This window comes from Maniola jurtina, chromosome 24 (genome assembly GCF_905333055.1).
Source record: "Maniola jurtina chromosome 24, ilManJurt1.1, whole genome shotgun sequence".
Taxonomy (NCBI): domain Eukaryota; kingdom Metazoa; phylum Arthropoda; class Insecta; order Lepidoptera; family Nymphalidae; genus Maniola; species Maniola jurtina.
In genome coordinates, this window is record NC_060052.1 from 9,079,044 (window position 1) to 9,102,172 (window position 23,129).

The 23,129-nt window shown below is 36.9% G+C and overlaps 2 protein-coding genes across 3 annotated transcripts in view; one reads left to right on the forward strand and one right to left on the reverse strand.

Moving 5' to 3' along the window:
* Window positions 1-23,129, reverse strand: part of LOC123877712 (complexin) — a 297,397-nt gene that overhangs the window by 105,092 nt on the left and 169,176 nt on the right. For both annotated transcript variants that reach the window (XM_045924566.1, XM_045924567.1), the window contains one exon: window positions 5,991-6,073. In XM_045924566.1, coding sequence (XP_045780522.1) covers window positions 5,991-6,045 — 55 coding nt within the window. In that variant the 5' untranslated portion in view covers window positions 6,046-6,073. The remainder of the gene's footprint in view (window positions 1-5,990; window positions 6,074-23,129) is intronic.
* On the forward strand, window positions 890-3,667 carry LOC123877713. The gene is made up of 2 exons (XM_045924569.1): window positions 890-1,084; window positions 2,783-3,667. The coding sequence occupies exons 1-2, from the start codon at window positions 971-973 to the stop codon at window positions 3,080-3,082; spliced, it is 414 nt and encodes a 137-aa protein (XP_045780525.1). The 5' UTR covers window positions 890-970; the 3' UTR covers window positions 3,083-3,667.

Consider the following 23,129-nt stretch of genomic DNA (forward strand, 5'->3'; position numbering starts at 1 on the left):
GTATCTGTGTATCTGTCTGTGGCATCGCAGCTCCTACACTAATGAACAGATTTTTTTTTGTTTTTTTTTTTGTTTGAAAGGAGCCGATCGAGAGTGTTCTTAGCTATAATACAAGAAAATCGGTTAGCCGTTTGAAATTTTTCTAGTTACTATACCTTCACTTGTCGGGGGTGCAGTGATATAAATTTATAATTTACACTTTTAGTTTAGTTAAATTATAAAAAATAAAAATACTCAACAAAGTTTTTAAGTGAAAAATATGGATATTTAGACCTTAGTTACTTTTAACTTATGCAATATTTCTTTAAAATTAAAACGTACGAGCATGGTTCTTCATTATATCTACAAGTTACAACGTTTCTAGAAATTATGAAAATTGGATCACATTTACGGGGAGAAAAAGGCTATCGCTGTTCGTATGAAAATTGACAACTAGACGATCCTTTTAATTAGTTAAGATTATGTAAATGATAAAAGAGCACGGATCTGACCTGGTGCTCGCTCCAGCTATGCGCGGGACTTCAATTACTTTTATACATGGCATAATATTGCATATCAAATCTTTGAAAAGAGCAACCGCCGAGTTTCTTGGTGGTTCTTCTCAGTAAGAAAGGCATTCCAAACCAGTGGTAGATGCTTTTGACTGTTCAAAAGTATTTATAAAAGCCTAATTGAATAAAAATATTTTCTTTTAGCGAATCCTACTAATATTATAAACGCGAAAGTTTGTATGTATGTATGGATGTTTGTTACTTTTTCACGCAAAAACTATTGGACGGATTTCGCTGAAATTTCGAACGAAGTAGCGGGCATCAGCTAGTTAGACAATATGCAGGATCGTGTATGGCCGGCATAACGGGTTTATAACAGATAACCCACACGTTGAATTGCGACATTCCTTGTGATTCCTAGTCAGGTTTCGGCGGGCAGCGGTCGCTGTACCTGCGCCGCATTTTACGGTTATTTCAAAATGGCCGCCACAGTATCGACGCCGATTAACACAGTTTCGCGGGAGAATTTAGTGGTTTTGATCAGGAACAATGTGTTGAATAGTTCCGTGGAGTTCACGCCCGATACTGATGCGGTGAGTCTGAGTTTCATTGATAGAAAATTATACCGATAAAACCATTTTTAACCCCCGACCCAAAAAGAGGGGTGTTATATGTTTGAAGTGTGTATCTGTGTGTCTGTGTATCTGTGTGTCTGTGTATCTGTGTATCTGTGTATCTGTGTATCTGTCTGTGGCATCGTAGCTCCTAAACTAATGAACCAATTTTAATTTAGTTTTTTTTGTTTGGAAGGTGGCTTGATCGAGAGTGTTCTTAGCTATAATCCAAGAAAATCGGTTCAGCCGTTTGAAAGTTATCAGCTATTTTCTAGTTACAGTAACCTTCACTTGTTGGGGGTGTTATAAATTTTTAATTTACACTTGTATATCATGTTGACGATCGTAAAGTCAAGTTGCTTGCATACAGTCAATGGATGAATGCAGCTATAGCACAGAAATCCAAATAATATGAGTTATACATTACTTTCCTCTATGGATGAATGGTCACGATCTTAGTACAAAAATTACTGGACAGATTTGGATGAAATTTGGAATGGAGATAGATTATACCCTGGATTAAACATAGGCTATTTTTCATCCCGGAAAATCAATGACTTCCCACGGGATTTTTAAAACCTATATCCACGGAAACGAAGGCGCGGGTATCAGCTAGTCATAAATAAGTCCAAAGCTATATCAATATAAACAAAAAAAAACTTAAAATCAGGTTGTCAAAGATGATAATATCGTGTTCAATTGAATCATTGCATTCCCTGAATAAAAAAATTAATTAATAATTAAAGCTAAGTAGAAGTCTAAGTCTAAACTTAGAAATAGATATTATTTTAGAACTAAGAACAGGTACAGAGTCAAAAACGTGATCAGCATTTCTAATGCTAATAAAATTATAGATAATGCACTTCCTTGCAAGGAATATCAAAATACCTATTTGATTTCTAAGCACAACACGAATATCCTGCGCGAATTCATTTTACTCTAAACAAGCAACGTAGAAGCAAACGGTGATAGCTTAGTGGTTAAGAGGTCGGCCTCATAATATTCGTGGGTCTGGGGTTCGTTCCGGGCAAGCACCTATACCTAACTTTTCGGGCTTGGGAAAACATCGTGAGACCCACATGGTCATGCATCAGGGTTGTCACATTGGAGTTTTCAAAAAAATATTAATTAAGTCCTCTTAACATACCGGTCCTTATCGGTCCTTACGGACATTATCTAACACCTTGTATCCTAATCTTTGAAAAAAAAACCGGTCAAGTGCGAGTCAGACTCGCGCACCGAGGGTTCCGTACTTGGGTATTTTTTCCGACATTTTAGACGTTAAAACAAAAACTGTTATGCCTCAAAAATAAATAAAAATCTGTTTTAGAATGCACAAATAAAGCTCTTTCATATGATACCGCACTGGTATAGTCAGCTTACTTTGGAAATTGAAAATATTTACTAATTATTATTTGTTCATGAATACATTTTAATTATTTTTTTGGGATGTAACCAAATATTCATGGTTTTTGGATTTTTTCCTTTAATGTGCTATAAGACCTACCTGCCTGCCAAATTTTATAATTCTAGGTCAACGGGACCCTATAGGTTTTCTTGACAGACACGACAGACGGACAGACAGACAGCCAACAAAGTGATCCTATAAGGGTTCCGTTTTTCCTTTTGAGGTACGGAATCCTAAAAAATTAACTAATTGGTGTTGTCGTTTTACAGATGGAAACAGAATCTCCTGTGCGCAAACGAGGAAACCTACAGCCAATAATAAAGAAACTATTCCATTCTCCAATTTCTCCACAAAGTCCAGAACAAACAGCTGTAACTAGGAGAAAGATAGAGAAGAATAGAAAAAGAAAGAGGCAAGAGATGCTCATTCCAGATTCTGATGAACAAATCAAGATGGCGTATGTGAAAGAAAGGGACGAATATAGCCCGGACGCGTATGCGGGAATGAGAAAGCGTGTGCTGATCAGTCTGTTTCATAACAAAGAGTATTCTATGGATATGGGTGAATAGAAGATATACACTGAAATGAAGCGACAAAATGCATCTTTTCATAAATGTTAAAATAGTTTTCCCCTACAATGTGTATTAAACCTAAGTCTAGAATAATGTCATAAGTAGGTACGAAGGTTATATGGGTCTCCATCTAATTACAATATAGTCTTCCAAGAATTCGTAATGATGATAGATATATAATTTTGGAATATGTTTTGTAGTTTTTAATTTAATCATCCAGTAGGTTAATTATATTATTTATCATTATAATATTTTGCATGAAAACATTTTGTTTAGAAAGGTCATGATTTGATAACATGAAACCCGGTCATGCGTATCAGTTGATATTATTATTCACACTCAAAATAAATACATTCGTCTGTACTGATGGAAATTATTTTTAAAATATTGTAGTAGATTGTTTATAACAATAGTGTGGTGTATGAAATGTTTTTAGATTAATTTATAATTGAATATTATATTAAGACTAAGCAATAAAATAAGGTCTTCCTATAAATATTTTACATACCTAATATCTAAATAAGACTGCTAGTAAGTAAGTACCCTTATTATTTTAACTTTAATAATAAAAATTAAATAAGTATAGCAAATTCAATAAAATAAATATTAGTATTTGCAAAGAGCCTTATTTTTACTTTTACGACTGCCCAAAATATAGAGAGAAAGACAGACAGACGGATACACTTATATTAGTATCACACTAATATTGTAAAGGAGAAAGTTTGTATGTGTGTGTGTGTGTGTGTGTGTGTGTGTGTGTGTGTGTGTGTGTGTTTTGTTCACGCAAAAACTACTGGACGGATTGGGCTGCAATTTAGAATGGAGATAGATTATACCCTGGATTAGCACATAGGCTACTTTTTATCCCGGAAAATCAAAGAGTTCCCACGGGAATTTAAAAAAACCTACATCCACGCGAACGAAGTCGCGGGCATCAGCTAGTGACATATACGTTTGACAACCCTAGCGGCGACGTGAATCTGCGCGCGCCCTAATACTATTTTAATGATGGCCGCAAACTTAACAATGCTCTGAGATTTTTCTCAAGGCTCGTATTATTATTTCCCCACGGAATAAGCTGTAAGTAATAAGTAATAAGTGAAGTCGGCGCTCTAATGAACGATACAGCTTAGGTGATTTCCCCGCGGACGCGGCTCAAAGCTTTCATATCTGTGGAGGCAGATTTGTGGCGTCCTATGTATATGGAAATTGACCGATTAATTTATTTTATTGCTTCATTCTTGTTTTGCTTTTGAATGAAGATTGAAGCATTGAGGCCCTAGTCTTAACAGGGCTCTCTCCGTCACGCGTTTCATACAATCGTAGTTCCAATTTCATTTGAATATTAAACAACCAAAGTCCATGAAATTTTGCAGACATATTCTAGAAACTAATATCTGTGTCTGTGGTGTTTTAGATTTTTCTAAAAATATGTAGTTTTAAAATTACAGGGGCTCAAAGATTTGTATGAAATTTTTTAAGACTGCGTAACTTTGAAACCGAATATTTTAACAGAAATCTGGAAAACCACAGGCATAGATATTAGTTTCTAGAATATGTCTGCAAAATTTCATGGACTTTGGTTGCTTAATATTCAAATGAAATTGGAACTACGATTGTATGAAACGAGTGACGGAGAGAGCTCTCTTAAGTTTTCAAGTTAAAGTACACTGTGGGTAAAATGTGTCATTTCCTGAACAACCCATTTCCGACCCATTACTGGGGTACGGGTCTCAGAATGAGAAGGGTTTAGGTCATAGTCTGCCACGCTGGCCCAATGTGGATTGGCAGACTTCACACACCTTTGAGAACATGGAGATTCAAGTTAAACTGTGGGTAAAATGTGTCATTTCCTGATCAACTCATTTCCGCCCCACTACTGGGGTACGGGTCTCAGAATGAGGTTTAGGCCATAGTCTGCCACGCTGGCCCAATGCGGATTGGTAGACTTCACACACCTTTGAGAACATGGAGAACTCTCAGGCATGTAGATTTCCTCACGATGTTTTCCTTCACCGTTAAAGCAAGTGATATTTGATTGCTTAAAACGCACATAACTGAAAAGTTAGTGGTGCGTGCCCGGGATCGAACCCCCGATCTCCTATTAGGAGGCGGACGTTCTAACCACTTGTCTATCACAGCTTCAAGATAGCTAGCTTTTAGGTAGGTATAGGTGTAATTATTATAATGCCAGGTGAGACGCGGCAAATTCACGTTATTCAAGTCGAAGCGATATCTCCGTAACGAGCGCCAGAGCGTGTCTTCGCGTTATTTGCCCAATAACGATACTTCGCTATATCATTGTGATCTTCCTTTCTTAAGATAAAACAGATACCTAAAATCTATTTTTCCTTAGCTGCAATAATTAGAAACGGGTGAGTGACTCTGACGTGGTGTCTAAAGGCAAAATCAAAGGCAAAATTTATGATCAATCACTAACTCAGGCGAAATTGTACACACCGTAGCAATGTCACCAGCCTGTCAGGCGAGGATCCAGCCCTCAGATATGACAAGGAGCTTCGCCATCTTATAATGATGATTATAATGATAATCGCCTACCAGGTTTCTTTATTCACGTTTTTTAATCCCCGACCCAAAAAGAGGGGTGACATTATAAGTTTGACGTGTGTATCTGTCTGTGGCATCGTAGCTCCTAAACAAATGAACCGATTTTAATTTTGTTTTTTTTTTTGTTTGAAATGTGGCTTGAACGAGAGTGTTCTTAGCTATAATCGAAGAAAATCGGTTCAACCGTTTGAAAGTTATCAGCTCTTTTCTAGTTTTCCTAGAGGTTTTTGTGTCGGGGGTTTTTAAATTTTGTGTTATGTATCATAGAAATCATACTTTTTCCATGGCTTTCTTCTAGGTTCTAGCTGTGCTTCTATGATTATTATTCCAGACTTACCTTTTACGGCGCTAAGTTTGTTGCCCACCATTTGCTTGGCTACGAAGGCTGCCATTTTGTTCTACTTGCTTTTACTGGTTAATCTGCAACAAGGAAAATTACCATAAATAAACTAGTAAATTATATTATTTTACCGAAAATTAAAAAGACCAAAGACCTTCGTAACCATAATATATACTACGCGACAGGTCGAGATGGCAATCGGGCTAACACCCTGCATACCGGCACAGCCCGTTGTGCTAGACCGACCTACCTAACAAATTTCATGATTCTAGGTCAACGGAAAGTACCCTATAGATTTCTTGACAGACACGACGGACGGACGGACGGACAGACAGATAGACAGACACACAGACAGACAACAAAGTGATCCTGTAAGGGTTCCGCCTTCCTTTTGAGGTACGGAACCCCAAAAAATGCATACTTAAGCTAAGATTAAGAAGTGATCAATCAAGATTACAGTAATTACGGCGCGAGAGCACTCGAGGGCGATTATCCGAGGAGGGATGGCGGTTTCATTATCGTTTTCATTTTTTTGAGAATTAAAAGCCACTTTTGCTGGTTGGAACTTGGAAGGCTGCTCATTTTGGTTCGCTCTGTTACTCAAAAACTCAAAACACAAAAACTCACACTCAAAATCATTTATACAAAGTAGGTGGTAGTATATGTACTTATTTTAATGGTCAGAATTGTTAGATTTGTAAGATGATATTATAGTGGTGATAATTAAGTATGTAAATTTAAAACTAAAGCTACGGGTTCCAAACGCGCCCAGATTTGAGAAGAGCCCACCAACATCAGTACTTGTTAGTAGTACCAACATCTTAAGCAAAGCTGTGATCAAACGAGAAATGAGGAGCTCCGTAAGAGGATCAGAGTAACCAACATAGGTCATAGGGTTGCGAAGCTTGGGCATTGGGCAAGGTACATATTTCGAAAAACCGATAGCCGTTGGGGTCCCAAGATGCTGGGATGGCGACCTCGCTCCGGATAGCCCAGCGTTGGACCTTGGAAGTCTAGGTGGAGAGATGACACATCAAGCAAGTCGCAGTAAGCCGCTGGATTCAAGCGGCGCAAGACTGTGGCGTGTGGAAGTTTCTACAAGAGACGTAGTCCAGGTGGACGTCTATAGATTAATGATAATGATGAAACTAATGTACATCATCAACCCATCGCTGACTCACTACTGAGTACGAGTCTCCTCTTAGAATGAAAAGGGTCCACTACATATCCACTATGACTAAACCCTTGCCAAGTGCATGAACTCTGAAACCATAACATTCTTTTCTACACGATTCCTACACGGAGTGTAACGTTTTCATTTACGTATGTATGTGTATGAGTTTCTTTATATTATTGTTCCACCATAACTTCTAAATGCCTGAACAGATTTGTATGTATGGGGTACCTATTGTTACAATCTTTACAGCATCCCCAGTAACACTGGCTAACTATAACTATTTTGAAAAAAAATATGGCAGAGCATTTTTTTTAACTACTTAAGTAGGTATGTACGTACTTATTTGGGTAGTTCGTGTAGAAAACAGGGAATAGAAACGAGAACAAGCTAGTGGGTTCCAAAACAAATATAAATTTATTCAGTCCACACGCGCAGCTGGCGTAGAAGTTTTCCATTTCCATTATAAATCCTTGTTTCAGGGAAAAGTTCCCCGAATTATTTATAAATTGTTTCAGCTGTAAATTAGTGACGATTCGAAAAGGGCTGCAACTCTAAATAATTGAAAGTAAGAGATAGATAGATAGAACACTTTATTGCACACAAAAACACATGTAAAGGAACACAACACAGAAAGAAGAAAAACAGAAAAAACAATTGTGTGCAAAAGGTGGCCTCATTGCTTGGAAGAGGTAACTGACTGACTGATTCATCAAGGTCAAACTTCTGAACGGATGAGGCTGAAAGGCATGTAGATAGCTATTTAAATCCGCTAAGAAAGAATTTTTGCAAGAACCTCCAGGGAGTAAAATACCTAAGGGTTTGAAATGTGTGTGCCCACTGCCCAGTCCACATGGACGAAGTCGTGGGCATAAGCTAGTAGTAAATCGATACTAATATTATAAATGCGAAAGTGTGTCTGTCTGTCTGTCTATCTGCTACGTTTTCACGGCCTAATCGCTGAACCGATTTTAATATTTGGTACAAACTTGAGATACATCCCGGGGAAGGACATAGGCTACTTTTTATCCCGGAAAATCAAAGAGTTCCTAAGGGATTCAAAAAACCGAAATCCACTATATTTCACATCACATCCATCCTCTAGTACTAAATAAATAAGAAAATAGAATTCATAAATAAATACATAATATACTACAAAATAAGAAAAGTTGAGCAAAATGTTGAATAGCTAACGCCATCTATGAGATAAGCAGTGTACTCCTACGTGAACCGCGACGTAGTGTCTCGTAGAATAGAAGGTGGCGGACTTCGTCTGTGTTAGTGTTAGCTGGCGGGCGTGCTCTGCCTTTTTGGAGTGTTTTTTTTGTTAAAACTGACTGGAAAGCGCTTTAAGGGGGGTACCGCGCGTGTGTCGGCGAGCGCCGGCACAGACGGGGTCCATACTTGTATAGTTTCCCTAACTTGTTACAAATGACTACAAACTTGACATTGGCTAATCTTTGTAAAGCCAGACGAGAGAGCAAAAAAAAAAAAAAAATAGAAGGTGGCGGTATCTTAGCATCCCGTTGCTATGGCAACCGAGAAAAACAAAAGCGGAAAACGTAGTAAAACTTTGAAATCATTTTGGTTCTAAGTTTTAAGCTACTTAAAATTACTTAAAACTTTCCTTTTCAAAAAACCTTCGGGGTTGAAGGTAAAAGTATTTTGGGACGCGTAGGATGTTTCTTTGCACTAGGTACTGAGATTTTGCGAATTGACAGCAGAAAGATCGTAGGTTCAAAGTTTCATCCTTTGGATCTTTGCGTTAACTTAAAAGTTAAAACTAAAATTATGAAGATTCCAATGCATTCCAATGGTTTAAAAAGAAAAACACAACTCGTATGGGTATTCCTTTATTAATGGTCTTAATTCTCTAACTTAAACACTAATAATCCATACTAATATTATAAATTCGAAAGTTTGTCTGTCTGTCTGTCTGTCTGCTACCTTTTCACGGCCCAACAGTATAACCGATTTTGACGAAATTTGGTATAGAGTTAGCTTATATCCCGGGGGAGGGACATAGGCTACTTTTTATCCCGGAAAATCAAAGGGTTCCCACGGGATTCCTAAAGACCTATCCGCTTAACCGATTTGTATGAAATTTGGTACCGAGGTAGCTTACGTCCATGTATTGATATAGAGTTCAGTTCCTTCAAAAACCTAAATCCAAGCAGACGAAGTCACGGGCATCTTCTAGTATTACACTAAAAATCTGCTCTTATGTACTACCTACCTCCTCGAAATTTGCCCACCGCCTTTCGGACCGTTAGAAATCATTCAATCGCATTGAATAGGCAATAGTTTATTTTTGAAATCGGTTACCAGCGGGGTCGGGTCACGCAATTTGTAAAGTTTGCGTCATTGGAGTTAACCAATTCTGGGTTATTTCCGGTCAACCCACTTTAACGAAAACCCATAGCCAAATACATTAAGTCCGTTTCAAGTGTTTTTTCATGGGGTTGAAAGAAATAAGCCAATAGACTAGGTAGTTATGTGACTTTCGTTTTTATAATAAACTACATTGTGCTCGCGACTTCGTCCGCGTGTACTACACAAACGAGCCTCTATTTTACCCCCTTAGGGGTTGAATTTTCAAAAACCCTTTCTTAGCGCATGTCTACGTTTTTTTGTATTCAGATACAATTAGCCCTTGACTGCAATATCACTTGGTAGTAAGTGATGGTTCAGTCTAAGAAGCGGGCTAACCTGGAAGGGGTGTAGCAGTTTTCATTATTATACCCTTACTCCTTACGTATACGTCATAATAGAAAGAAAAGAAAGAAGACTTGTGCGTTGATAGAGCAGTCAGTCAGCTTTTCCTTTTATATATTCAGATAAAGTCCCAGTCAATATATTCTAATCAATACTTCTACACTAATATTATAAAGAGATAGAGTTTGTAAGTTTGTTTGTAGGAAGTAATCTCTAGAACCTCTTAACCGATTTTGGAAATTCTTTCAGCTATCCAAAGCTACATTATCAGCGAGTAGCTATATTTTATTTTCAAAAAAATTTGATATCTTTACAAAAATTGTACCTAGATGTAAGAAGCGCCTAATGTGAATAGTCTATAAAATAAAATTATAAATACGAAAGTCTGATGTCTGTCGGTCTGCACGCTTTTCATGGCCCATGCTTTTAACCGATTTTGATTAAATTTAGTTCAGAGATGGCTTGCATCCCAGGGATGACCCTAGTTAAGTTTTATCCCGGAAAATGAAAGAATTCCCATGGAAATTTTAAAAATCTAAATCCAGCCGTAGCGAGATCTTATCTTATCTTTAGAAACTTGATTATTAATGTAGGTAGGTAACTATAACTAACTTATAACTATCCTTCATAAATAAAGCCTAGGTCGATATAAAGGTAGGCCCAAAAATAGGAAATGGCCGGTTTTATAACAAAAAATAGCGGCCGTCAATGTAAAATGAATTCTAAAGCCATATAAATAGAGTTTCTTTCACAAGAGCTCAAGTGTAAAGCCTTATCGATGTAGGTATTTCAGGAAATGATTCGCCCGTATCCGTCCCCGACGCTAGGCGGATACGTTTGATCTATGTAACTGGGGTATTATAGGAATTTAAACCCTTTTGTGATTTTTATCCTAACTTATTTTACGGTAGGTATGCGTGCCTTCTATGCTTTGACGTTCACTGATTCTACTGAACGACAAAACAGAAGACGCGTTTTTATGAAAGAGCGTGGATTTGACCTGCAGCTCGCTCCAACTATGCGCGGGACTTCAATTACTTTTATACATGGCATAATATTATGTAGGTATTATACCAAATCTTTGAAAAGAGCAACCGCCGAGTTTCTTGCTGGTTCTTCTCGGTAGGAGAGGCATTCCGAAACAGTTGTAAATGCTCTTGACGATACAAAAGTAGGTACTTGTACAAGTTAATTGAATAAAAATATTTTGAACTAGCTGATGCCCGCAGCTTCGCCCGCGTGGATTGGTCAGATCCCCTGCAGCATCAGGATTGAGGAGTTGGACTCCAAATTTTTTATGAAACAATGTCGCAAAGTTCCTCTATCGATTAAAAAAGAAATGACGCAAATCGGTTCAGAAATCTCGGAGATTTCGGTGTACATAGGTAGAAAAACACAACTCCCTTTTTGAAAGTCGGTTAAAAAAGTAGCCTATTTTACGCCCTGGTCAATCCTCTACTTGCCTGTGAAAGTCCCGTCAAAATCGGTTCAGCCGTTCCAAAGATTAGCCTTTTCAAACAGACAGACAGACAGACAGACAGACAAACAGACAGACAGACAGACAGACAGACAAAAATTTTAAAAACGTGTGATTCAGTTATGGTATCGTTCAAATAACCATATGAGCTTAATATAAGGTAGTTATTTCGAAATTACAGACAGACACTCCAATTTTATTTATTAGTATAGATTTTGAAAAAGTAGGGACCACAAACTCATGTCTGTTAAACATGTTATCATTATCATGATTACCCATCGTTGGTCCACTACTGAGGACGGGTCTCCTCTCAGAATGAGGACGATTTAGGCCAAAGTCTACCACGCTGGCCAAGTGCGGATTGGCAGACTTCACACGCCTTTGAGAACATTGGGAAAGTCTCAGGCATGTAGGTTTCCTTGTCATATTTTCAGTGATATTTTACTGCTTAGAACGCACATAGCTCCAAAACATTTTAGGTCGAAGCCCGGACCCCTATACATATAGTTTCTTCTTTCACCAAAGCTTGTCTGGTGGAGATTGCTCTAAGCAATAAGGCCGCCTTTGCATACAATTATTTTTAGTTTTTTGTTTCATTGTTTTCTCTTGATTATTTCATATTTTGTGTGCAATAAAGTTTTCTATCTATCTATCTATCTTATCCATCTACCTATCTATCTTAGGAGGTTGAAGTCGATTTTTTTAAAATTATCATAGGCAAACGCTTGACCACAATCACACCTGATGGAAAGTGATGATGTGGTCTAAGACGGGACGTGTTTACCTAGAAGGTGCCTATTCACTCATGTTTTAAAGATACACGGATTTAGTTAGTTTATCACCGCTTTTTGTTTACCCCAAGAAAAATTAGGTCAGAGATACAAATTTTAATATTTAAGGTAAACCTTCTGAAAGCTTGAATTTCAGGTCCCGAAATCGCCTCCAATAAACCTCAAGGTTGGAAAAAGTTGTACATACAATACCTCCGGGACGGTAACTCATTTATATGCAAATGTAACCCTTTTGTTTCAGCGGGCAGGGTCGAGGGAAAACTTTGTCTTTCTTGTGAACAATATGGTAATGCCTTGCTTACAGAATAGTTTTGGGTTTCCGAGGATTGCGATCGACACTTTTTTAGGGTTCCGTACCTCAAAGGAAAAACGAAACCCTTATAGGATGACTTTGTTGTCTGTCTGTCTGTCCGTCTGTCGTGTCTGTTAAGAAAACCTACTGGGTGCTTCCCGTTGACCGAATGGTGAAATTTGGCAGGTAGGTAGGGCTTATAGCACAAGTATTAAAGGAATAAATCTGAAAACCGTGAATTTGTGGTTACATCACAAAAAAATAAATTCAAATGTGTTCATGAACAAATAATTAGTATTTTCAATTTTCAAAGCAAGATAACTAAACTAAATTTGGTATCATCACACTAATATTATAAAGGCGAATGTTTGTGTGTGTGTGTGTGTGTGTGTATGTTTGTTACTCCTTCACGCAAAAACTACTGGATGGATTGGACTGAAATTTAGAATGGAGATAGATTATACCCTGGATTAGCACATAGGCTACTTTTTATCCCGGAAAATCGAATAGTTCCCACGGGATTTTTAAAAAACCTACATCCACGCGAACGAAGTCGGGGTCATCAGCTAGTAATATATGAAAGGACTTTACCTGTACATTCTAAAACAGGTTTTTATTTATTTTTGTGCACAATAGTTTTTGATTGATACATGCAAAATGTTGGAAAAATTCCCGAGTACGGAACCCTCGGTGCGCGAATCTGACTCGCACTTGTCCGGTTTTTATTTGGGAACTTAGCTTTGTCGCTATTTACACATTCACTTCGCATTGATATGAAACCATAACATTCTTGCTATTTAATATGAAAATATTTCACTGCATTCATATAAAATGTCAAAGGTCTTAGACTACAGGCCCATGTTCAAAAATGGATGGGTCATATGAACCACCAGGTGACGTATACAGGACGATATAAGAGCATAAAATAATAAGATTCAGCACTATGCCGTCACTTGTAAGCTGTCCAACAGAGTGCTGGTGAGAATTCAAAAGTGCAGGTAGAGTGAGTACATTTTGGTCATATATTTTTGTACGGCATTTTTACCATCGATAGATCCATGAAAAATAATATGAAAGCGCGCAGTGCCGTAAAAAAATGGTGCGCCACAAAGTCAGTAAATTTTTTGATTTTCTGATAATTTCCAGGATAAACGAGATGGACAAAATTTGCCCCAGGCTGTACAAATACAAAGATATTATAATAAATTCAGATAAAATATACCATTAATTTTGAATAACTATTTACATATAAAAGCAGTCGCTGAAAATATTTGAAAAAAATAAAAATTTAAATCGATTTTGTCTAAGATTTCCCTTTTTTTACTTTACGGCTCTGGATGGAAGTCTTTTTACGCCTATCACAAACTTAATGTCACAAGGTCACAGAAGCTTAAAAATTGTTTAAGCTATTATTATAATGTTGCCATTCAACTCTTATTTTAAAATAAATACATAGACGCGTATATTATGTAAAATATAAAATTAATAATGTAGCATTACAATATTCACAAAAAGGGTTATTTTCTTGTTTTCTAGTCGGTGGTCAAATTCGATGTTCACTGTCATGTGGCGATTGTTAGTCTGTGTCTTACGTCCTATGCTGTAGTCAAGCTCAAAAGTACTAGGGCCCAGAGCCGTTAAAGCTGTGTCTCTATGCTTGAAAAATGACGTTTGCTTGACATTCCGTCATCCTGTGTTGTCATCGCTTACTTTCGCTTATACAATATCTGTACTTATTTTTGTTTACCTATAATAATAATATAGTGTCCTAGTCCTACACGATTGCTCCACTAATTATTATTTATTATTACAAGCTGTGTGTGTGTGTAGTTTTAGTTCATGAAAATGCTAAGCTATATGGAAAAAAATGTAAAACGTAAAAATAACTGTAACATAACCTAACCTCAATCAACTTTTTAAAATCTTCATAACTTTAAGCCACGACTGCAAAATAACATGCGACTTTTTTCTTCTTAAAATAGAAGATTTTTACTATTAAATGGCACAGATATCATCTCTGTACATTCTGGGGCACACGTCCATACAATTTTTGTTCATCTCCTTTGGTCATTTAATTCTGTACGGCATTAGTTTCATACTGTTTCAATACAGCCTCTAATCCATTATTCCGCAACGCCGTACAAAAATCATGCGACAAGGGGAAAAAATTGAGGGTAGCAACCCCCTCTCTTTCCGTGGTCCGGGGGGTGATTTGAAAAAGTACGGCTTTGGTTCCAAAACATTATCTAGCACTCAAAAGTACTATTAAAAATAATGCCGTCAAAAAATTAGTGTTCATTTGAATGTGTATCAATAATTATCTTAATTTCATGGTATACTTGATTTTTAAAGCTGTAAAATCATTTGACTCTGTACGGCAACTTTTTTTTTAACATGATAGTGTAAAATACTATTGTTATATAGTATTGCCGTTCAAAAGAAACTGTTCTAAAAAAAAATATAGAGAAATACAAAAACTGAAATTTTTCAAATTATTGCAAAAGTTTAAATATTCATAGATTAATAAAATATAGCAATTATCTACGCTTTTCCCTTGTTTTAAATAGTATTAAGATAAATAAATTAGGAAAAAATTATGCCGTACATTTTAATGAAGACCGTATCTTTTAGGCTGATGAAAATGACGCTATCATTTTAAGGGTGTAGTACTTTATGGCCATCTGATACTGTACGGCATTAACATATTTTTGAAGAGAACAATTGATAATATGATAAAATCACTATGCCGTCTAACTGAAGTGAACGGGTGTGTATATAATATCCACATCCCCTACAAACCTTTGGACCTACGAAAATGTACGGCATGTAAAAAAATATTATCTATGCATAAAACACTTTCAAAATAAATTAATTTTATGTTGTTTCAAATCATCCCCCGGACCACGGAAAGAGAGGGGGTTGCTACCCTCGATTTTTTCCCCTTGTCGCATGATTTTTGTACGGCGTTGCGGAATAATGGATTAGAGGCTGTATTGAAACAGTATGAAACTAATGCCGTACAGAATTAAATGACCAAATTTATCCTGGAAATTATCAGAAAATCAAAAAATTTACTGACTTTGTGGCGCACCATTTTTTTACGGCACTGCGCGCTTTCTTATTATTTTTCATGGATCTATCGATGGTAAAAATGCCGTACAAAAATATATGACCAAAATGTACTCACTCTACCTGCACTTTTGAATCCTCACCAGCACTCTGTTGGACAGCTTACAAGTGACGGCATAGTGCTGAATCTTATTATTTTATGCTCGTATATCGTCCTATATACGTCACCTGGTGGTTCATATGACCCATCCATTTTTGAACATGGGCCTGTAGTCTATCTGTGAAATATTTTTGAAATGAAAATAATTACTGTATATTAAAAATAATTGTGTGCGAGCCTCACTAAAATATTTTCGGTGCCTACAAAATGTTGGGCTGAGCTCCCATTTTGTGTGGGGTCTAAAACGGCGTAAAATGTAATGTTGCATTAATTAATAATTATGGTTTGGTCAGAAAGGTCAAGGGACAAACTTTTTTGTGAATCGTAATTTATCCATCCATCCATCATCCATCATCTCTCAAAGCCACCATAATTCAAACTTCATAGTCACTGATCGTTCCTTTCTGTGTTGGGGACAATACGCAGAGAAATTTTCAGCTTTTATAAAATAATGAAGATCTGGCACGCGCTGGCTCTTAGTCTATATAATCAATAAGTTGGTTACTGAAATCAACGTAATGAATTTTCACCTTTGTCCAAACAAGCAATAATTTATTTTGAAAACGAAAAGAGTTTCCTTATCTTATTAATTATGGTTTTTATCTTTATCTTGTCTTTCTCCTCTTTCCCAAATGATACAAAAATGTACTAATTAAACAGTCGTTAAAGCTTTTTGGAGTTTAGATGTTGATTATGATTGTACTCTTTTTTAAATTCATACATTTTGGAGCTCTATTTCAATTTTCTTTAGTTTTTGAATTCTAAAATAGCCTTTCTTATTCTCCATCCACCAAAATTTCATTATGAGTTACCGACCAATCACAAATAGGTATGTTTTCAAGAAACATTCGAAATTCAATCCTAAATGTTTTTAAAATACATTCGAAATTCAATTCAAAACCATAGTTCGTTTGTTATTGGTTGGTGACTCTAAATGATTAACGCACACTCAGATTTTCGTCTCTGTCATTTGTATGGGTTTACGCAATAGAGAGAGCGCTATATACAAACTTTTTTCCGTGTATAGAGTAAAGTATAAGTTTTCTTCGTAAGGTTATAAAGAAATCTTACATGTTTTTTTTTTAAATTTATAATTCAAAAACAAATCATTTACCGATATTTTGCCGAAAATCGATTAATATTATTTATTACTCATTCCGCCCATAAATCCATTCAATATCAGCTGTAAATTTTGAAATACCCGTTTCAAGTTTCAAGATTAATGCCTGAATATCCAAGTGGGATGTACCTAATTTGTCTTAAAGGCTTTCTTGGAAAGAAGCAATTTTCTCCTCACCTCAGTGGGTGTGGCAGGGTAGAAAATTTTCAGTATTAAAAATAACAATTTCTCACCGACAATGCTGTCTCAATATTTTTAATATTTTACACCTTTTCAAGTCTTTGCTTTTTTGCTGGGTTGTTTCTATTTTATAGAGATAATATTTCTTTGTAAAATTGTGAGTGGTTTGTTGTGTTACTATTATGGTGAAGATATACAGCGGGGTAGGTATAGGAAACTATACGCAAAGATCCACTTTTGGGGAAACTTATCAGTCTTGACCTCCGCGCAATGTTGGCGGCTTATCAGTGTTTATAATAATTTATCTCAATTGCGTAAGAACCTATGGGGGTATGGATATAATTTAACTGCCATATCCCTAACAGGTTAGCCCGCTACCATCTTGGACTGCATCATCACTTACCGCCAGGTGAGATTGCAGTCAAGGGCTAACTTGTAGTGGGAAAAAATATTTCGGAAATTGTCACTCTTCAGCTTTTTACCCCTGCAAGACGGGTGAGTCTGTCCCTTAAGTCATCAACATTTCTTCTACACGCATGAAACGCTTTGCGGCATCATTCCTCATACACAAGACCTAGGATTTGGAATAGGTACTCTTCAGAGTTCAATGTCTGCTACCAAATATAATCCGAGTATCTTTGAAACAAGAGTGGATAGGCTTTTTCACTATTTTACCTAAATGAATTGTCTCAGCTATTTTTAGTTTCATTAATCTTACAAAATCGGTCAAGTGCGAGCCGTACTCGCACACGAAGGATTCCGTACCATCGTATAAGGAATAATATTTTTTATTTTTTAAATTTTTCATGACGCCATTTTGAAAATTTTATTAAGTACTAGGGGATGCCCGCGGCTTCGCCGGCGTGGATTTCGGTTCTTTTTAATCCTGTAGGAACTCTTTGATTTTCCGGGATAAAAAGTTGTCTATTTCGATTACAGGGACGCAAGCTACTTTGGTACCTTTCATACAAATCGGTTAAGTGGATGGGATTTGTAAATACATATTCTGTAATTTCAAGTCTCTATCTATTACGGTTAGTAATAATTAGTGTCACGTTGGCCAGCCTTTCGGGTACCTACGGAACCCTAAAAAACAAGAAGAAAAGTGTAAAGACTCTTTGAAACTAAAAGTCAACGTGGCGGCTACATGACCGCGAGAGCACATTAACAAGGCCTTTAAGTCCCTAGTGCGGTAATGCATTTTTAATGTCACTCCACACGGCGCCACCATCCTGATCCAGCTGGAAGCTTTCACGCCGCGCCGCCTGTAATAGCTTTTCAAGCTCTCTTGACTGAGTAATAGATACAAGCTTTACTAAAGAGGAGTAATCATAATGCTATAGTTTTAAGTTTACGTAACCGATTATCACCATTAAATCATTATCTTACTAATTCAACAACAATTGACAGTTAAAAACGGTACCACGGGACCCAATTTGAATAAATGAATTTATTTTTCTCAACATTTTTCCCACCCAGCTGAGTTTAGTGTGGGTTTTTTAGGGTTCCTTAACTCAAAAGGAAAAACGAAACCCTTATACGATCACTTTGTTGTCTGCATGTCTGTCTGTCGGCCTGTCTATCCCTCTGTCCGTTTGACACTTGACATTGCAATTGCAATTGTGCATTGTAAGGTCTACATCCCCTGACGATGCTCCGGTGTCGGAGCGAAACGTGCGTCGAGTGGTGTTGGGATTTGTGTGGTGCTGCGTGGTGGATATACCTAGGTTTTTTTTAAAATCCCGTGGGAACTCATTAATTTTATGTATTAATCCAGGGTATAATCTATCTCTATTTCCATTTTCAACCAAATACTTTCAGTAGTTTTTGCGTGAAAGAGTAACAACCATCCATACACTTACAAACTTTCGCGTTTATAATATTAGTAGGACTTTGGTTCCTTGTATTTGAGGATAGAGTCTAAAGCATCTAATTTTATTTAGTTAAGCGGAGTTATGTCCACTTTATCCTCAGGGCTGTAATTTGTGCAGCACATTGGAGGGGCATACTATGTACATGAGAACTCACGTCGCCTTAACTTGCTAAATTTGTTCGTTAAATTATAGCATCCAATAAAGTTGCAGCCTGCATAGTTTATTGCTGAAGTTATTGTTGTAGTAAACTATTTAGTGCTTTTCCTTTCATGAATAACTAGAGACCCGCCCCTTCCTAGTCAAAGTCAAAGTCATTCTTACTGGTTCTTCTCGGTAGGAACGCCATTCTGAACCAGTGGTTAATTATTTGACGATTCAAAAGCACTTGTAAAAGTTTATTTGAATAAAAATCTATTCTATTCTATAAAAAAAATCTACTCTATTCTATTTATTCAAAATAGGTACAGTTTTTACTAAACCCATACCCCTTTTGTTTCTACAAGACATTATACCGGAACGCCAAATCGCTTGGCAGTACGGCTTTGCCGGTAGGGTGGTAACTAGCCACGGCCGAAGCCTCCCAGACCAGATTTAGAAATTTTCAATTTCCAAACCCTACCCTACCTGGAACCCGGGACCTCCCACTTATAAGACCTCTACGCCAGGGAGCTTGTCATTTGCTAACAAAGCTTACAAGATATTTAAATTTAAATTGCCCCATACAAAGTTACAGCATGCATACCAATAGGCCATGACTAAACTGATTTGCATATGCAAAGTATATGCTGCGCGATTACATGTATGCATGCATTGTGAATAATTTTCACGTAACACGCTTGTAATTGCCGACGTGTTTGCATAATCTGTTTTATTACGTGTTATCTCTTATCAAATAACGCTTCCTAAAACAATTGAAATGATTTATTGCTTTAGAGGATCGTCTAGTTGTAAATTTTCATACAAAAAGCTGATAACGTTTTTCTAAATGTACTTAATCCAATTTTCATAATTTTTAACCCCGACCGAAAAAAAAGGGATGTCATGATTTGACGTGTGTATATGTCTGTGGCATCGTAACTCCTAAACTAATGAACCGATATTATTTTAGTTTTTTTTTATTTGAAAGGTGGCTCAATCGAGAGTGTTCTTAGCTATAATCCAAGAAAATCGGTTATCAGCTCTTTTCTAGTTACCGTAACCTTCACTTGTCGGGGGTGTTATAAATTTTAAAATATAAGTGTGAAGAAGATAATTAATGGATTAGTCTCCACTTATACCTTCGACGCAGCGAAGACCTTAATCTAAGGTTCATATTATATTGTTTATTTTCCATTTTATGTTCACGTTTACCTTTATCCAATGTTTAGGTGTTTACGTCATTGTCAATTTACTCTTCACGCTACGTAAACTTAATGTGATATTGTAAAAAGCTTGTGCCAAAACAAAACGAGTAGCTACCTACCTACCTGTCTCTCCCACTGGAACACATGCAAATATTATTTTGTCAAGAGAATTTCTCTTTATTTTATACTAGAGATATAACGGTTTCGCACGGACAGCTTATTACAATAATTTTCATAAGGATTCCCAATTTTTTTGAAAATAAAATATAGCCCCATACTACATGAATAATGTAGCTTTCTACTAATGAAAACATTTTTCAAAATCGGTTCAGTAGGTCTAGAGATTACCCCCTACACACAAACTTACAAAATTTACCTCTTTATGATATTAGTATAGATTTCAGATAAATATATCATGTCATACGGTATACATAATTACTAGGTGTACAATAATATGATGGTCGTGTCGTGAAAGCTTAGTGGTTAGGACGTCCGCCTCCTATTAGGGAGGTCGAGGGTTCGATCCCGGGCTCGCATTACTAATATACTATCCATACTATTATTATAATAAAGGCGAAAGTGTGTCTGTCTGCTACTTTTTCACGGCTCAACAGTTTAACCCATTCTGACGAAATTTGGTACAGGGTTAGCTTATATCCCGGGGACGGACATAGGCTACTTTTTATCCCGGGAAATCAAAGTTCCAACGGGATTCCTAAAAATCCATCCGCTTAACCGGTTTGTATGAAAGGTACCGAGGTAGCTTGCGCCCCTGTAATTGACATAGGCATTTTATCCCAGAAAAACAAACAGTTCCCACGGGATCTTTAAAACCCTAAATCCACGCGGACGAAGTCGCTGGCATCCTCTAGTTATGTATATTGTATATAGTATACTGCGAATGAAATAAAATGCTGTATGATTTATCACGAGAAGATCCAAAGGCAATTTATTATTTAAAAACCCCAAAAATAACCTTAACGCTTGACAGCTGAGCAATTTGTTCAGGACTCGGTTTCGGTCGGAGCGTAGATTAAAAAGTGTTTAATAAAATACGAGAATTTTCCTCATAATATTTGTATTTAACAGGGCTCCTCCTTCACTCGTTTCCACTCGTTTCATACAATCGTAGTTCCAATTTCATTTGAATATTAAGCAACCAAAGTCCATGAAATTTTGCAGACATATTCTAGAAACTAATATCTGTGTCTGTGGTTTTCCAGATTTCTGTTAAAATATTCGGTTTCAAAGTTACGTGGTCTTAAAAATTTCATACAAATCTTTGAGCCCCTGTAATTTTAAAACTACGTATTTTTAGAAAAATCTAAAACACCACAGACACAAATATTAGTTTCTAGAATATGTCTGCAAAATTTCATGGACTTTGGTTGGTTAATATTCAAATGAAATTGGAACTACGATTGTATGAAACGAGTGGAAACGAGTGACGGAGAGAGCCCTGTTAAAGCGGATTATAATTGACAGAGTGAGGATACCGATGTTCGTTGGAACTTGGCACATGTTGTTGCCTCATCTAGTGGAACATTAATATCGCTGGAATATAACGAAATCACAAAATAACATAGCCTTATTTTTCAATCGAGGGAATTTGTAAAGGATTTATGATTTGAATATGAATTGCGTGATTGGAGGTAAAGCGGTGATAGTTCAGTGGTTAATAGCTCGTTCACACAGGCTGCGTAAGCGTTGCGTAAGCGTAGACGTAGGGCGTATCATTGCGTTGTAATTTATGGAACTGCTGAAACATGGCACACCGCTTGTGTAAAGCGTGGACGTATGCGTAACCCGGTGCGTTAGGGGTTTACGCGCGTCACTACGCACGTGTCACGTGAACGCAATTGGTGTGAATCGGCCTTTAAACGTCAACCTATTCAGGGAGTCCAGGGTTCGATTTCGGGCACGCACCTCTTACTTTTCAGACTTATTTAAATTCAGATACAAGTAAGCCCTTGACTGCAATCTCACCTGGTGGTAAGTGATGATGCAGTCTAAGATAGAAGCGGGCTAACCTGGAAGGGGCAATTATTATGTGCGTTTTAACAGGGCTCTCTCTGTCACTTACTCCATACAATCGTAGTCCCAATTTCATTTGAATATTAAGCAACCAAAGTCCATGAAATTTTGCAGACATATTCTAGAAACTAATATCTGTGCCTGTGGTGTTTTAAATTTTTCTAAAAATATGTAGTTTTAAAATTACAGGCGATCAAAGATTTGTATGTGAATTTTTAAGACCGCGTAACTTTGAAACCAAATATTTTAACGGAAATCTGGACAACCACAGGCATAGATATTAATTCCCGAAACGTTTCTACAAAATTCCATTGAGTATGAGTGGTTAGTATTCAAATGAGAGACGAACTACGTTTGTATGGAGCGAGTGACGGAGAGACCCCTCTTAAGCAATTAAATGTCATTGGTTTTAACGGTACCTAAAGGAAAACATCGTGAGAAAAACCTGCATGCCTGAGAGTTCTCCATAACGGTCTCAAAGGTGTGTGAAGTATATCAATTCACAAACAGATATCTCAGAATGAGAATGGTTTGTGTCATAGTCCACCATTACAAATTGCAGATTGGCAGACTCCTCACACCTTTGAGAGTATAATGGAAAACTATCTTCGGGTAGTTTTCAGCAAAACTATTTTGTAAAAAGCTTATATTTTCGCCGTATTTTCGGCATCCTGCAGCGAAAATAAAAACTAATCCACGGTAACGTATGACGCGGCTAGTTTGAGAGCAATTTATCACAAGCAGAGAGCACAAACCGAAAATTTACGAGCTTCGAGCAAACAAATGCAGCTCGCTAAAATATGAATAGAAAGCCGTAGTGACACTGTAGTTAAAAATTAAAAGTCGTGGATTCTTGCCCCGGGGATTTTTCTTCTTACAAAAAACTATAAACACGACTTCTGAAGTA